At 56.0% G+C, this 14,394-nt stretch overlaps 7 protein-coding genes across 7 annotated transcripts; 3 read left to right on the plus strand and 4 right to left on the minus strand.

Annotated features, from left to right (window-relative positions):
- Positions 1-539: 539 nt before the first annotated feature.
- BKCO1_890001 (uncharacterized protein) lies at positions 540-916 on the minus strand (the record flags this gene model as incomplete). Its single annotated transcript, XM_020279687.1, has 2 exons — positions 540-788; positions 863-916. 2 exons carry the CDS (start codon positions 914-916, stop codon positions 540-542), a joined length of 303 nt encoding a protein of 100 aa, XP_020125433.1.
- Positions 917-1,416: 500 nt separating this feature from the next.
- Positions 1,417-2,922, minus strand: BKCO1_890002 (centriolin; the record flags this gene model as incomplete). The annotated part of the gene is made up of 1 exon (XM_020279698.1): positions 1,417-2,922. One exon carries the CDS (start codon positions 2,920-2,922, stop codon positions 1,417-1,419), a length of 1,506 nt encoding a protein of 501 aa, XP_020125432.1.
- A 232-nt stretch (positions 2,923-3,154) lies between these two features.
- BKCO1_890003 (sulfate transporter) lies at positions 3,155-4,513 on the minus strand (the record flags this gene model as incomplete). Its single annotated transcript, XM_020279709.1, has 1 exon — positions 3,155-4,513. The coding sequence occupies one exon, from the start codon at positions 4,511-4,513 to the stop codon at positions 3,155-3,157; it is 1,359 nt and encodes a 452-aa protein (XP_020125431.1).
- A 357-nt stretch (positions 4,514-4,870) lies between these two features.
- BKCO1_890004 (uncharacterized protein) lies at positions 4,871-6,743 on the plus strand (the record flags this gene model as incomplete). Its single annotated transcript, XM_020279710.1, has 3 exons — positions 4,871-5,045; positions 5,118-6,133; positions 6,198-6,743. 3 exons carry the CDS (start codon positions 4,871-4,873, stop codon positions 6,741-6,743), a joined length of 1,737 nt encoding a protein of 578 aa, XP_020125437.1.
- A 719-nt stretch (positions 6,744-7,462) lies between these two features.
- Positions 7,463-8,629, plus strand: BKCO1_890005 (ab hydrolase superfamily protein; the record flags this gene model as incomplete). The annotated part of the gene is made up of 1 exon (XM_020279711.1): positions 7,463-8,629. One exon carries the CDS (start codon positions 7,463-7,465, stop codon positions 8,627-8,629), a length of 1,167 nt encoding a protein of 388 aa, XP_020125436.1.
- A 685-nt stretch (positions 8,630-9,314) lies between these two features.
- BKCO1_890006 (uncharacterized protein) lies at positions 9,315-10,321 on the plus strand (the record flags this gene model as incomplete). Its single annotated transcript, XM_020279712.1, has 2 exons — positions 9,315-9,587; positions 9,659-10,321. 2 exons carry the CDS (start codon positions 9,315-9,317, stop codon positions 10,319-10,321), a joined length of 936 nt encoding a protein of 311 aa, XP_020125435.1.
- A 429-nt stretch (positions 10,322-10,750) lies between these two features.
- Positions 10,751-13,527, minus strand: BKCO1_890007 (tyrosinase central domain containing protein; the record flags this gene model as incomplete). The annotated part of the gene is made up of 8 exons (XM_020279713.1): positions 10,751-11,213; positions 11,288-11,709; positions 11,770-12,057; positions 12,114-12,407; positions 12,459-12,823; positions 12,877-12,976; positions 13,029-13,301; positions 13,351-13,527. 8 exons carry the CDS (start codon positions 13,525-13,527, stop codon positions 10,751-10,753), a joined length of 2,382 nt encoding a protein of 793 aa, XP_020125434.1.
- Between the last annotated feature and the right edge of the window lie 867 nt (positions 13,528-14,394).

Here is a 14,394-nt window from a genome sequence, read left to right on the forward strand (position 1 = left end):
GGGGGGAAGTCCCTGGATCTCCCCCGGATCTGTTGGTGGAGACTGGAGATGTTGTTTTTGGCTGACGAGCGGTGGTAGATATGGTGGCGGAGAAGATTGCGGCGCATATTATTGATGGGGAGTAGAGACGGAGAGAGAGAGAGAGGGAGAGAGGTGAGTCCTTGGATGGTGTCTGTCGTAATTTGTGGTCTTGGACGTTCAGTGTGTTGTGTTGAGCGGCGTTTGATCTTCGTGGCATGTTTGCTTGTGTCAGTGGCTCGTTGTTCTGTTACCTGGCTTGAACAGACCATGTATCTTCTGGTTGCATATGTGGATGAGATGTCCTTTATTAAGTGTTGCATGATTCCCTTGAATTCAAGCCAGCATACATGTTTTCCGATTGTTCATCAACGACCATAGAGCTACCGGCCCTGCGTGACAAGAGTGGGAATGCGCTCAGTGTTGATAACCCTCACATGAAAACCTCCGCTCATACCCATCAATCCTTTCCTTGAAACTTTATGGGTTTTTGGAGTAGCGAGAGTAGATTGGGAAGTAATTCAATCCAACCCCTCAACTTCTTCCGTCCCCTTCGACCCCTCAACCCCCTCCGTGTTTCCCCCCTCGGACTGATCCTCGCGCGCAGCCCGGCTCTTGTTGAGCTCCTTGTGCCACGCGATCTCCTCTTTGACCATCTTGATCTCCGCACGAAGAGCCCTTTCTTCGGCGCTCTGTTCGTGCAGGGGCGGGATGTACGAGGGGCTGTCTTCACGGTCGGTGCTGCGCTTGTCGGTGGTAGCCGGCTTCTTCTGCTGGATGTTAGTGGGAGGAAGAGATGTTGGTTTGGGAGGGAAGGATGGGGAGGAGATGCGTGCGGACGGACCTGCTCGGTGTCGGCGTCATAGCCGTCGTTGCCGTCGTTCTCGGGAGGAGGCATTTTGTTTTGAGGTGTGGTGGCGATCGATCCGGTGGATCGGTAAGTAAGGCAGTTCGATTGTGTGAGCTGGAGTTGGGAGTCAGTGGCCATGATGGAGAGTGGCGGTTTGGGGTTGCTTGCTCTACAAGGTGGAGGTCGTGAGGCGGTTGCTCAGGTTCAAGCTTGATCGTAGTCGTAGTGTGGAGGAGTGGCCTACCTCTACTAGCTTTAAAAGGCGACGCATCGAAGGTGAATGGAGGCGCTAGGGCATTCAAAGGGGGCGACGAAGTTGACAGTAGGCCTGGCGAAGGTTGGGCGGGTGCGTACGAGCCAGAGACTGACACTTGGATGACCGGAAGCAAACACCCGGGCATAGCTGTCACTACTACTCTCACACAGAGGCACCTAATCAATCACTCCAATACCATGTGGATGTCTTCATTCAACCATGTTAGAACTAGGTCTAAGAGAGAGCCTCAGTACAAACTACCCGTGAGCTGGGAACAAAAGCGCCAGTACTACTACTGGTTCGCGTCTGGTTGGACCACGTTTGCTGCATCATCAAGCTGAGCAACCAGAGAATTCCAGGCGAGGTTCAAGAAGTACGTAGCATTGCGCATCTTCCCTCCGGCCATGTCGAGATTGTTCTGCAGTGTCTGGACATCTTGCACCAACTTCTGCTTGACATCCTGCAGCTTCTGGTTATCATCCTGCAGCTTCTGGTTATCATCCTGCAGCTTCTGGTTATCATCCTGCAGCTTCTTCTTGTCATCCTGAAGCTTCTTCATGTCATCCTGCAGCTTGGACGCCTTCTTGTTCTGTGCCTCAAGGTTCTGGCAGTGCTTCTCCACGTCTTTCTTCTGGTCCTTGAGCGCCACGATTTGAGCCTCCAAGTCCGCCTTCTCTTGAGCCAACTGCCTGCACTGGTACTGAAACATCTTCGTCAGCACCGCCTCCTTGGCCCTGTTCATACGGGCAGTCTGGGCGAGCTCCTGGTGCTGTTCCTGATGTTTGGACTCAATGGCATTGATCTTGGTGCTGTAATGAGCCTGGATGGTTTGGAGATCAACCTGGTGATTGGCCTCCATAGCTTCCTGCTCCTGCATGTGCCGAGCCTCAGCTTCGTTGACGGCTCGGTCGATGATGTCCTGCATCGTTGATTCCAACAACGACATGCCTTCGTACGCCTGTGATGAGGAAGCAGTCGAAGGGCGTTGAGGACGGCGTTGCTGAACGGACGTCTCGTCGAGGGAAATGTTGCGCTTAGCCGGCGTGACGAACATCGGGCCACGGTGGATGATGGATTGATTGGCGGCGGCGCCAACTGAAGAAGAAAGAACAGAGTCCGCGGTGGTGAGGGGTGAAAAGGAGGTCGGAGTGGCAGGCAACGTAGTGGTGGAACTGTTGCCGTTCTGGGCCTCCAGATAAGCAGAGGGGACACGGTTGCTACTGTTGAATCGGGCGCTATCGCCGGACCGCCAGACGGGCGTGCATGTCAGAGTGTACGGGGGGTCGCGGTTGGCGGGTTCCGTCTTGATATCCTGCTCGATGGCGAGGACGTTGCTGAGAGTCAAGGCACCGCCCGTGTCTTTGATCTTGTTCAGAGCCATGCTTTTAAAGCGGTCGATGTCAAGGTTGTAGTCCTTGACCAGGCGCTCTATAGCGGCTAGAAGGTCGAGCGGCATGCAGAGTGCTTCCTCGACACGTAGATGGTCTGATGCTAGAACCTCAGCGAAGCAGGCGTGGAAATGCGTCTCGATCTCGGAGATCTTCGCGATTTTCAAGTCCACGTCGCCGTATCCGTCGTCCGGCGGGATGGGGCCGTTAGTGCTCCAGATACCTCCGTGCGATCGAGGAACGTGGGCGTCGGGCTTGAAAGTCTCAGAAGCGCGCTGCGCAGCCTGCCTCTTCATAATAGTAGCACCATCTGAAGGAGAACCATTTGCAGCACCCTTACCAGAGATAGCGTTCGTGAAAGCAGCGCGGATAATGCGCAGAGCGCTATCGGTGTTATGGATGCTTGCCATGCGAGAAGAATGTTGGTCTGGAGGTGCGGAAGAAAGAATTTTGGCAGCCTGTGTGCGTTTATATTTTACCGGGGCGGCTGTCCAGTTCGAGAAGGGACGACTGTCCGGTTTGGAAGGAGCGGGTCGAGGCAACCTGCTGGGTGACCAGACGACGCTGCGAGCACGTGACTAGCGGCGTTCGTTCTGTGAGTGCTGTCCCCTGTTGCAAATGTCCGGCCATGGATGAATCCTGTTACAACAGGCTTTCCCCTTCCTCGCCAGCCGCAGTCCTCTCCCTGCCCGTCCTCCATCGCTGCCACCAGGTCGGCCTCTGCAGCCTCGGCAGCTGCGCTCTCTGACCCCAATGCCAAAGCAGTCCGGCGACGAAGCCAACAGCATCGTTCCTGAACGCCAGCAGCCCCGCGACAGTGACCATCATGACCGCCCAGCGCTCTCTTCGCTCCGTCTCGCTCGGCTCACGCAGTCTCTTTCCCAATGTGAGGACACCCGAAGCTTCCATCTCGGCCTCCTCCCACAGATCCCTTGCACCAGCGTTCAGAGACTCGCCAACCTTGGCCAACTCGACGCCCGCAGCGAGGACCATAACACCCAAAAGTGCCTTCGGGAAGCTCGCCAGGAGACGGACAAGACTGTCGCCTCCGACCAGACCCAGAATCATCTTCACGATGCCGAGCAGGATGACAGAGGAGCCACTGCGTGCTCCAAACCGGTGTTGAGCAGCGAGGCCACCGGAGCCGTGGCAGGCGGGCATGGCTCCGAACCAGCATCCAATAAGATTCATCGCCGCAACGGAGGATCCGATGGCAGTAACAGTAGGGGTCGGCACATTCGGGAGAAGGTCAGCGGACAGATGGGTCACAGCGATAATCGAGTTGAGCGTGGTAAGAGGAAGCTGGCCAAGGGAAGCGGTCACAAAAGTGCGGCCGAAAGTAGCCCACGAAGGTACCACGACTGGGATGCTGGGAATGATGCTGGAGCTGTCCATATCGCTCGCGCGCGCTTTCACGCCCGCTAAGATAAGGCCAAGGATAAAAATAAGGAGGGCGTACGGCACCCGCGGCGCTCGTGTACAGGCCAGCAGCGCCAGTGCAGCGCCGAGAGCCCAGAGCAGATTGTCGACCGGGGAAGGTCCAGTCCAGCCAAGGGGCTTGAGCATCTTCTCTCCTGCCGAGAGAACGAGGCTGAGGCCAGCTCCAACCTGAATCCCCTTCACAACCGGAATAGGGACCACCCGTGTGACCCAGCTCAGCAGGCCTGTCACGCTCATGATGCCGACAACAGCAGCGACGCCGATGCCTGCAGCTGCAGTCTCCTGTAAGCTGTAGCTGCGAGCGATGGCGATGGAGGCGATGGCCTTCATGGGCTGCACCGGGAGTGGGATGCCAAACAGCGCGCCAGTCAGGATATTTGAGGCGCCGGTGAACAGCAAAGTCGCAGGCAGAGAAATGGAGTGGGTGAGGGTCAGGGCCACGAGTAGAGGAAGCAAAGTTCCGAGGTCACCCAGCGACCCAGAAAGCTCGCTCAGCGGGGCATCGCGGAAAGTCTGCAGGTTGTGCTGCGTGATGCGGCGAAGATTCGTGGTCGACGGCATGGCGAGCGCTGTCCTGAGGGCAGATGGATGCGTAGGGTACGTGAGCGCTGGAGTGAGGTGTGGGAGAGGGTTGAAGTAGAAAGGTCAGGGAGGTGGAGGTTGTGCGACGGCACACATCAGAGGGAGCAGCATGTCACAACTCCGCGGGATTGGTCCTCTCGCGTCAGGTGGTGTTCGGGGCAGGCGCCAGAAGTGGGCGGTCAGCAAGTGCGATGACGCGCCTGCCGCCCCGGCATCGGCCGCTGCCGCTTGCTTCTAGTGGTCCAAGCGTTTGGCCACGTGCTCGCGCGTTTTCGTTGCCCGACGCCGACACGTCTTCCGGCCATGCTCATCCCCACACCCCACACACCCCACACCATGGCTGCTGAATCGCCCGCCTCGGTCGCCACCGCTCGCGGCGGGGAGACAGCTTTCCTCACTCCTCCTTCTACCACCCAGACCTCTCGGAATTCGCCAGCACCCGCAAATGCTGCTGCTCCCGCTCGCTACAGACAAGCGACCCGGCTACCCTTCGAGCTCGCCCATCATTGCGGTGTGTATCTGGAGTCAGGCCAATGTACAGCTATCCGACCTCACCATACCACCTCCCGCTAACAACCTACAGACCTTCAAGGCTATAGCCTGCTTACTAGTCTTTTGAGATCCGGTTCCTCGTCCAGCTCATCAGATCGCCCACCTGCACAAATTCCACCAATTCAGCTGTTCGAGCTCTCCGCGACCCTTGCTGTCTACCCTGCCATTACGACCAGGGCATCATCGCCCGACCAAATACACGCTTCCAACGCTGCTGTCAGATACCTCCGCGACGTGAACCGCGTCATCGGGCCGGTGAACGCCGGCTTCGCAAACGCTTTTGTCTTCGTCGGATCTGGTTCATCGAGAAGCCGTACGTGGAGAAAACGTGGAGCCTTTGGTTCACCAAGGAATGGCGATAGCAACATAGTAGAGGAAGAGAGGCCGATCAAGTCTGCAGTAGCGAACAAGAATAGCCTGTGGGCCAAAGCGGACGACTTCTGGCATGTTTTGGGCTGGGCCTTCATATGCTCTGTGAATCACAAGGAAAGGTGGGAACGATGGAAGATCTGGCTAGAGCTGATGCTCGAGGTCATGGAGGCCGATTGGAACGAGCGTAACAGGTTGCATGAGGAGCAGCTCGGGCGGGATGGTGTGACAACCGACGAGTTGCTCCAACAGAGCATCATCGTGCAGTACCTGGTCACCGCTAACGTGGGCTCGCTGTCTGCTCGGAGAATGATGCTCCGTGCTACACTTGCAGATGGCGGAGTCAAAGCTACCAGTGAGTTCAAAGAGGTCTTCAAAGACGAGCTCTTGGGGAAGAAAAAGGAACGCGCTAAGCCCATCAAGGAGATGAGGCTTGAAGAAGGAGACTTTGGTGATCTTGAAGAACCTGACGACGACGATGATATCGACGACGCCGATGCAAGGAACGGTTCTGGATTGCCATTCCGCAAGAGCAGCCGGAACATCAATACCAGACGAACTTCCATAATCTCTTTGAGTTCGGATTCATCCGATGACATTGGAGACGATGGACTTTCACCAGTTGAACGCCTTGGAGGGATGGATGCATTGCACCTGCGCCAACGCATGTTGGCTTTCGTGAGTTATTACCAAATCCTATTTTGCTGCCTTGATTCTACCGCTGACCACTCATGACCACTAGCTTTCTGTTATTGCGGAAAGGCTTCCGACACACGTTACTTCTCGCGCGCAGCTTTTCGATTCATATACCGAACATTTACGCCCTTTGCCTGCCTCGATGTTCGGCGTCTTGATTCGCACCTCGATGCTTCCTGTACCTGCTCAATGTGTTCTAGCCGCCAACACACTCCTTCCGCTACTACCTCACTCACCTCCTCATTACGGTATTGTACCGCCATCCCAAGCTGAATGGGCTGAGCATTTCCTACCTTACGCGGCCAATACGCATAGTTTTGCAGACAACGCAAAGGTCAGCATCCTGCTCCAACAAGTAGTGCAGATAACTCTACCGGAAATGAAATGGAACAGAAACTGGGTTGAGCAAGCTCTCAAGGGCATTCGCGCCAGAAAGAAGAAAGCCCGCGGTCTAAACAAGTCTGGTGGTGGCGGTTTACGGTCAGCTGAGATAGTGGCGGAGAAGGTCTTCCAGGAAAGCGAGCAGCTCTTACTGCTGCTTGTGCAGATGGTTGAAGACGGCAAGTACAATGCGTTCGTCGTCAAGACCTGATTTCTGATGCTTACAGATGCAAATGTACCACCCGACCAACGGCCGAAGAGGGACGACTTAGTTTCCGAAGTCGATCCAGCAAGGACACGGGAAGACTCTATGTCTGATCTTTCGTCAGTCCCATCAGATTCAGACGACGATCTTACAGAGGTTGAGGTTCTTGAGGATGTAGAGATGAAAGGATGAGTCACGGCTCAGGTACGGTAAGGCAATACTCGATCAAACGATTACCTTACACTAGTCATACAATCACCCTCCGTAATGAGATCAATATACGCATCAATCCCCAGACTCGCCGATTTTCCTTTTCAATGGGATGGCTATCCGGCCTGCGCATGACTAGGTGTTGATCTAGTGCATCCGAAACGGCAATTAAAGCATGAGTGGCACCCAATCATAACGAGTTTCTCTCGGCCGGCTCGGGAATTCTGCACCCGTGCCTCCATTGCTTGTGCTACTCCGCTTGATTGCGATGGGGTTGACTGACAGTGCTTATTGCTTTTTTCAGTATCGTCTCCCGGAGATCCCCGCTTGTCAGACTCCGTCATCATTGCTTTTTGTACTACCCCATTCGCTGGGTACTACCGTCAGTACTTAGTTGCGGGGCGCCGGGGCGTTACCCCACCATCCAGTTAACCCCAACTCAACCTCAACCCATCCCACCAAAACAGCACTGAGAACAGAAGCACCAAACAAAACAACCTCTACTACACGCAAACATGACCGATACCAAGTGGACAGATCTTTCCACCATGAACCCGGAGTTCAAAGCTGTACGTCCTCTCACCATCCGCGCCTCCCATCAAGCATGCAACTCCCGTCAACACATCGTTACACCCCGCCGTGCCTCTCCATCACCCTCATCTCCCGGTCCCTTCCTCCCTTTCCTTCCTACAACTAACTCAAAAACCCAGTACGTCGACGCCGGCGGGCCAATACCCTCCCTCTCCGCCTTTGGCGCCGACATGCCCGCCCTCCGCGCCGCCCTCCTCTCTGCCCCGAAGCCGCTCATCCCGGGTGTCAACATCCCAGAAAGCATGGACGGGGTCGAAAAGACCCGCATCAGCATCCCCGTCCGCGACGGCGCGAGTATCGGAGCCGCAGTGTACCGACCAACGAGCGGTACCGGAAAGGGCCGGCCCCTCGTAGTGGCATTGCACGGGGGCGGGTGGTGCGTAGGCGCACCCGAGTTCGAAGAAGTCAACTGCGTGCACGCCGTCCAAAAGCACGGCGCCGTCGCCGTCAGCCTCGACTACCGGCTCGCGCCCGAGCACCCCTTCCCGACGCCCGTCCACGACTGCTGGGACGCGCTCCGGTGGCTCGCGGCCAACGCTTCCCCTTCCTCCCCGCACGTCGTCGCCGCCGACCCCGCCGGCGGCAACATGGCCGTCGTCCTGGCGCTGCTGGCGCGCGACGAGAAGCTCGCCCCGCCGTTGACCGGCGTGTCTGCTAGCATCCCGGCCGTCGTGCTTCCGGGTGGCGGCGAGCCTGGCGAGGCGAACTGCTTGCCGGAGAAGTACAGGGCGGATTATCGGAGCTACGAGCAGAATAAGAAAGCGCCGGGGCTGGATGTGGAGGGGGTGGGGTTTTTGCTTGGGAATTACAACCCCGATCGCTCGTCGCATCTGTTCGCGCCGTTAAATTGGCCCACGGGGCATAAGGGGTTGCCGCCTTTTTTCATCCAGGTCTGCGGGCTGGATATGCTGCGCGATGAGGCGTTGATATATGAGAGGTTGTTGAGGACCGAGTGCGGTGTCAAGACGAGACTGGTCGTGTATCCGGGCTTGCCGCATTCGTTTTGGAGCTTCTATCCGCAGTTGGAGGTGTCGAGGAAGGCGGTGGGGGAGGTTGTGGAGGGGTTTGGGTGGTTGTTGGGGAAGAAGTAGGGAGGGGAAGGAAGCGAGAGTGGAATGGGCTTGGAGGGTGTATGGGGAGGGGACGGCGGATTCCACTGTCTTGGACTGTGAAGACTTCAATGTGGAGAGAAGGTTCGCCGGATAGGCCTTGTCTTGTCCAGCTAGCATTTTAGAGCAAAGACAGCCGTAACAAGACAAAGACATTTGAAGATTCTCAACTCCCTGCTGCTTCACTTTGGCTGTGCTTTCACTGCAGACAAATTTACCGTTGTTTGCCGCCGGGCTACCAGTGGGTCGGAGGGAGAAGGCATAATGACGATTCGTCTCAAGGGAGCCTCGGTAATCAAGGATGAAATGGAGGGTTAAGGCGATAACGACGATGTTCACAACTGCATACGTAAATTAGCATTTATATATGGATATCTCTGTAACTCACCTCACTGCTCTCCGGCCAAACCATGGTTCATCTGGCTCACTGACTAATGTGCTTTTCTGAGCTATGGCACACAAAATGGACCAGTCACTTACCCAGAAGGGAAGAACACTAAACGCGGCGAGCGCATGGTGGGGCCGCGCACGCGGACTGCTGCATCGCGGGCACACTTCCCCGGCACATAAATACTTCCGCTTTTCTGCGCACAACCTCCGACTCTTCTTCTACCCTCCACCCTCATCCCGTCAATCTCACGTTGGCCAGCTGAGGCATTACACGGCCATGGAGTGGCCCCCGAAGAAGGCATTTACGCCTTACGAACCATACACGACCCGCATGCGCGCCACGAAGGACGGACCAAGCCGTCACGACAAGCTCCTCACCTCACTCGGCAACTACACGGGCGCCGCCCGCACTGAAGCTGAGAATGCCATCCTGGAGCACGGTACCGGCGGCGGCGAGCACGACCACACCGTCGCGAGTGAGCTCGAGGTCAAGCAGACGGACGACAGTGAGAGCGACACGAGTCTGGGAACGGCTTCGAAGATCTTGCCCGTTTGTTTCATCCCATACTCCCTTGAATTCTCACTCAGACAGCGCTGATGATTGACGCGTCTCACTTACAGAGCCACGCCGACAATGCGTCTCACTTGAAGAGCCACGCCGACGACGCGTCTACCATCTCCCCGACCAACGTCCCCCATGGTTCGCGCGCCATGACGGATAGGGCCAATGACGATTCGCTGGCCATTGCTCCCGGGTTTGTCAAGAAAAGGAAGTCCAAGATGGTGAGAGCGTGGAAGAAGGAAGAAGCATTTCGGCAGAAGACGATGGAGGAGAAGGCCACGTCCGACGAGGCTGCAGCCTACTTGCAGAAGCGTTGGGGTCACGACGTGACTCAATACCTCCCGGCTCAGTGTCAGTATCCAGGTGACAAGCAGCGAGACATGGACAAATGGGGATCCGGTGTCGTTCGTCACTTGGCAGTCCTCGCCGAGCTCACCCCGGACAGTGGCACGAGGCAACAGGCACTGGACTTCATACGTGAGGCGTATGAGAAGAGGATCAGGTCTCAAGGTGTCTGCCGGGAAGACGTTGTTACTGCTATCAAGATGTTCAAGGAAGCCAACGCCGAGAAGTTGGCACTTGACAGCAACAACGTGGACGAGTACGTGCCCTTGGTTGAGCAGCGGAAGCCTTCAGGAGAGGATGATATCCTCGCAATGGACGTCGACACTCTACGCCTTGAACTGGCCAAGGCGCGTCTTCTCTTGAAGCTGGACGGGTAGGTGGCTGTAGAGTGACAGGACCAGGGTTGGCAAGCTTGTAGTCAGATTCTAGCAGACAATGGATGGTTTCGTGACCAAACCGGAAGTGACACCACAGCACTTAGTGACATGAAACAAGCAGCATAAAGAAACAACTCAATAGCTAACAGGATTCGAACTCGGGAACAGGCAAAAAAAAATGAGTGAAGCGGGGACTGTGACCCCATCGCCCCCGTTCCCACCTAAGCCAAACTCTTGCAGTGACGACTCCGTGAGGACCCTCCCTCCGGAATGTGGCGTCGTTTGCTGAAAGGAACGGTTGCCCCCATAGTATATATACATAAAACTCCAGGTTTTATGACATGCCTTGGTGGCCGCGCAGCTCACAACTCCCGAACGAATCTACCCAGCGCAACCCCGCCATGCGCCCGTCACTCTCAAGGACAGCCACTAGACGCGAGTGTCCCTAATCTCGGCATTCTTCCAGTCAAACCCCACCGGCTCATACCCACTGAAGTTGGGCTCTCCTTCCAGCCCATCGGGCAGCTGATTGGCGCCAAGCAACAGCGTAATCTCCAGGGCGTTTCCGAGCGTCTTGCTCGGAATCTTGGCACCGGAGTCTAGGACCGCGACCCATTGCAGCTCCCGCTGGAAGTAGTTGCGGGCGTCGGCGGGGGTGCGGCGCTCGTCTTGCGCAACGGAGCGTGTGAGGGGAATCTGCGCGTGCGAGAGGACGCCGGCTTTGGCTTGCTGGCGGCAGTTTGGGCAACGCGTGGTGCCGTTGGGGCCGGCGAAGGGGAATGTGAAGGTGTAGACGCTTCCAACGAGGTTGCGCTGGTGCTGATACGGGATGTTGCGGTCAACTCGGCCGAGGAAGAAGTGCAGGGCGTACTGGAGGCCATCGAGGGCGTAGCTGAGGGAGACGTGAAAGTGTCAGTGTGTAACGTGAGCGTGATGGCGGAAGAAAGCAATCTCGTAAGAACGCACCGGTCGTAGATGATATTGATGACGGGGTCTACGTCCTTCCTCGGGTCGTTGAAGGCAGAGGGCACAGGGCCATACAGCGTGTTGATGTGTTTGTTGAGGTATTCCTTGCAGATTTCCCCATCGGAGTCAACGATGCTCTCCATGTCGTCAAAGGTGTAATGCAGGCTGTCTGGCCGGCGGAGGCCGTCGGAGTTGAAGAAGTCATTACGACGGCCAGAACGGTGGAAGGGAACGAGATCCGTCTCCGCGCCATCATCTCCACCTATTTGAGTAATCCATTTATCAGGATTCGAGCATTGCCACAAGTATAGAAGCCGGTCAACGTTGCAGTGATGCAGCCAGAAAACAGGGTCGAATGCGGCTACGGACACGTAAGCCATGTGACCTAAGCCGGATAAGAAATTGTTGCCGCCAATGCAATTCTGCTCAGGTGGTTAGAGATGTTCGTTAGTGAAGCACAGGCTTGGATGGGGAACCCTTACGTGGACAGAATTATGGATCCCCTCCAGGGAGAGGTAACACTGAGCGTGGTCTGGCGAATCTGCATGCTTGGTAGAGGCGAAATGGTCGTACTTTGTGCAGTAGTTGGCCGTGAGCAGTCGGAAGACGGCGTCTTTAAGGGTCAGATCCCTGGCAGCTAGCTCGCTGGGCCAGCTGGGACGCTGCAGCGCGGCATTGGTTTTCGTGACATCAGTATGCCCCTGAACCCAGAGGCGCTGCTCGTCATATAAGCTGATGGCATGGCGGCTGGTGCCAATACACGCATCCCACTAGTCATAGCAGTCAGTGATGTCTCTAGTCGTGCAGGACTCCGGAAGATACGTACAGGACCTTCTCCAGCATTGTCGATGCGATAGTCACCATACGATGGATCGCCCATGGGGCGACCACCAGGCATCTGGAAGCGGTACATAGGATTCGGTATCACCCTCATGTGGGCGTGTCGGGTCACCGGATCCCACGCGTCGACGATGCTAATCTGTTCCATGAGCACCAGTTCGGGTAAACATGGTTCGGCTGCCCAGTCCCAGTATGGCAGCCGCCAGCGAGTTGCAGCCAAAATCCATTGTTTGTGACGACGCGATTTCGCCTCTTCCATCATCAGGTCGCTAATCGTCCGCTATATCCATTGTCAGCTCGCCGGCATACCATGTGCAGGGGCGCCACCCACCTCGAATAGCATCATGTAAGCGCGATGCCACGTGGGAAACAGCACTTTGTTGTGCATACAGTAGGCACCACCTTCGCCCCTCTCAATGCGTTCATCCAGGTTGGGGTCATTGTAGGGGATCGGTCCGTTGCCCATATTCCAAGGCACGTTCCGAGGGGAGCTGTGGATGCCGGCGATGCGGTAGTATGAGAGTTGGTCGTTCGGTGGCAGACTCTGAAACTTCGCCATGGCATTGATGAATAGTGATAGCTCCAATGCCGTGTCGTTGTCAGGGTTCTGTGCTTCCTGGAACCACTTCGTGACGCTTCGACGAGCCAATGCCTTGGTGTTCTCATGTAGCGGTATGGGCCTGATTGGCACAGGGTCTGCGGCCTCGTTTAGAGTAGGATCATGAGCAAGGAAACTGATGTGGACGTACCGTCATCACTACCGATGTCGATGACCAGGTATCCGTTTCTCACATAGATCCCCCAATTTTGAAAGCGAGCACAGAGTCGGACCGCGATCACATTCCCCCCCTTTATTCATATGTGAGCTCAAGCCTGGAAGAAGCATGGAAGGCATGTTTACCTTGAGCGAGCTAAGGAAGTCACGCCTCTTATCAAAAGTCTCGCCCTGTAGCCACTCGTAGCAAGAAGACCCAACTTTGTTCGGGTGGCTAAGCCAAACAAGCTCCTTGCCATCCTCATTTGTTTTGGGGGATGTGGCGCGTTCGTCCTCGAGGATGGCCAACTCAAGCCAGGTCCAGTTGCCCCCCTTTTTGTCGTCGAAGTAGCCTTGGTCGTGCGACTCGGCGAAGAGTTTGAGGCCACGAATCCTACGGATCACGTGGGATTGGAGGGGCTGAGAGGGTCAGTTGTTGCGATTTGCTATAGAACGGGTTGGAACTAACGGGTGATTTGAACCATATTTTGGTACGAAGCTGATTATCAAACGCGTGGACGCAGTCTTCCGCCGTACGTTTGATTACATATCGATCGTTGGCGATAGGTGAGCCCTGAGGTGGAAGAGGCCGGATTGCCTCAACTGAAGCTCTGGTGAGATGATTGAGACGATCTAGGAGATCCATGTTGATATTTGCTCAAGGTCGTAGGGTACACATCTGCTTTCGGGCGAGATGGAGCTTTATTATAACTTCCGTACGCTCTACCAACTGCCATGCAGTGACAAAGGATACGACTGCGACCACAGTATGCATCGTTAATACGGCTCTGGCCCCGTCGACGTCAGCCTGCAGTGCCTGAGCAGCTGAGGGTTGCATGCGTTGTCACGCCTGTGGCCTGACATGCGTACGGAAAAGCGGCCCCAGACGCTAGGTACATACCGGATACAGCTATGCCAACTGAGCCCGTTTGGGCGCTATGCAGCGCGAGGTGATGGCCGTCATCTGGGTCAACATGAAAAAGGCGCAGCTCAGCAGCGCACGTCGCGGGCGAGCCCCTGGCTAGCTTGTTCTATTGGCGGTCGCATGCCCTGCCCTGCCTCTGCTTTGGTGACGTGTGCTATGTTTGCTAATGGCTTAGATTGAGCTGTCCTTCTGGGGGTGACGTCGCCGGGCTCATCAGCTGCATGTAACCGATTGTTAATTTGTCTTCGTTAATCTACGCTAGACAAGGCAAATCTTTCTTATCGCCTACTAAAAATCTTGCTGATCAGTGGCCACCAGCCATCTGTTGCCAACCTAACCTCTCCCTCCATCAACTCGCATTAAAGCAAACGCAACCATGCCGGTGTCTGATGTGGGTAATAGATGGGCCGCTCAGTAGCACTCGGCATTGACAAGTGAGGCGCAGCTGGCTAGGATATTCAGCTAGCGCCAACAAAGGAAAGAGAGGCGGGAGCTGAATCAAGGGCGATGTGAGGGGCCCGCCGCTCTTCCGCGAGGTAAGTTAGCCGATATGCGGCCCGACCCGACAACAGAACCACTCGGTACTCT

This window comes from Diplodia corticola (assembly GCF_001883845.1).
Source record: "Diplodia corticola strain CBS 112549 chromosome Unknown scaffold89, whole genome shotgun sequence".
NCBI classification, from domain to species: Eukaryota; Fungi; Ascomycota; class Dothideomycetes; order Botryosphaeriales; family Botryosphaeriaceae; genus Diplodia; species Diplodia corticola.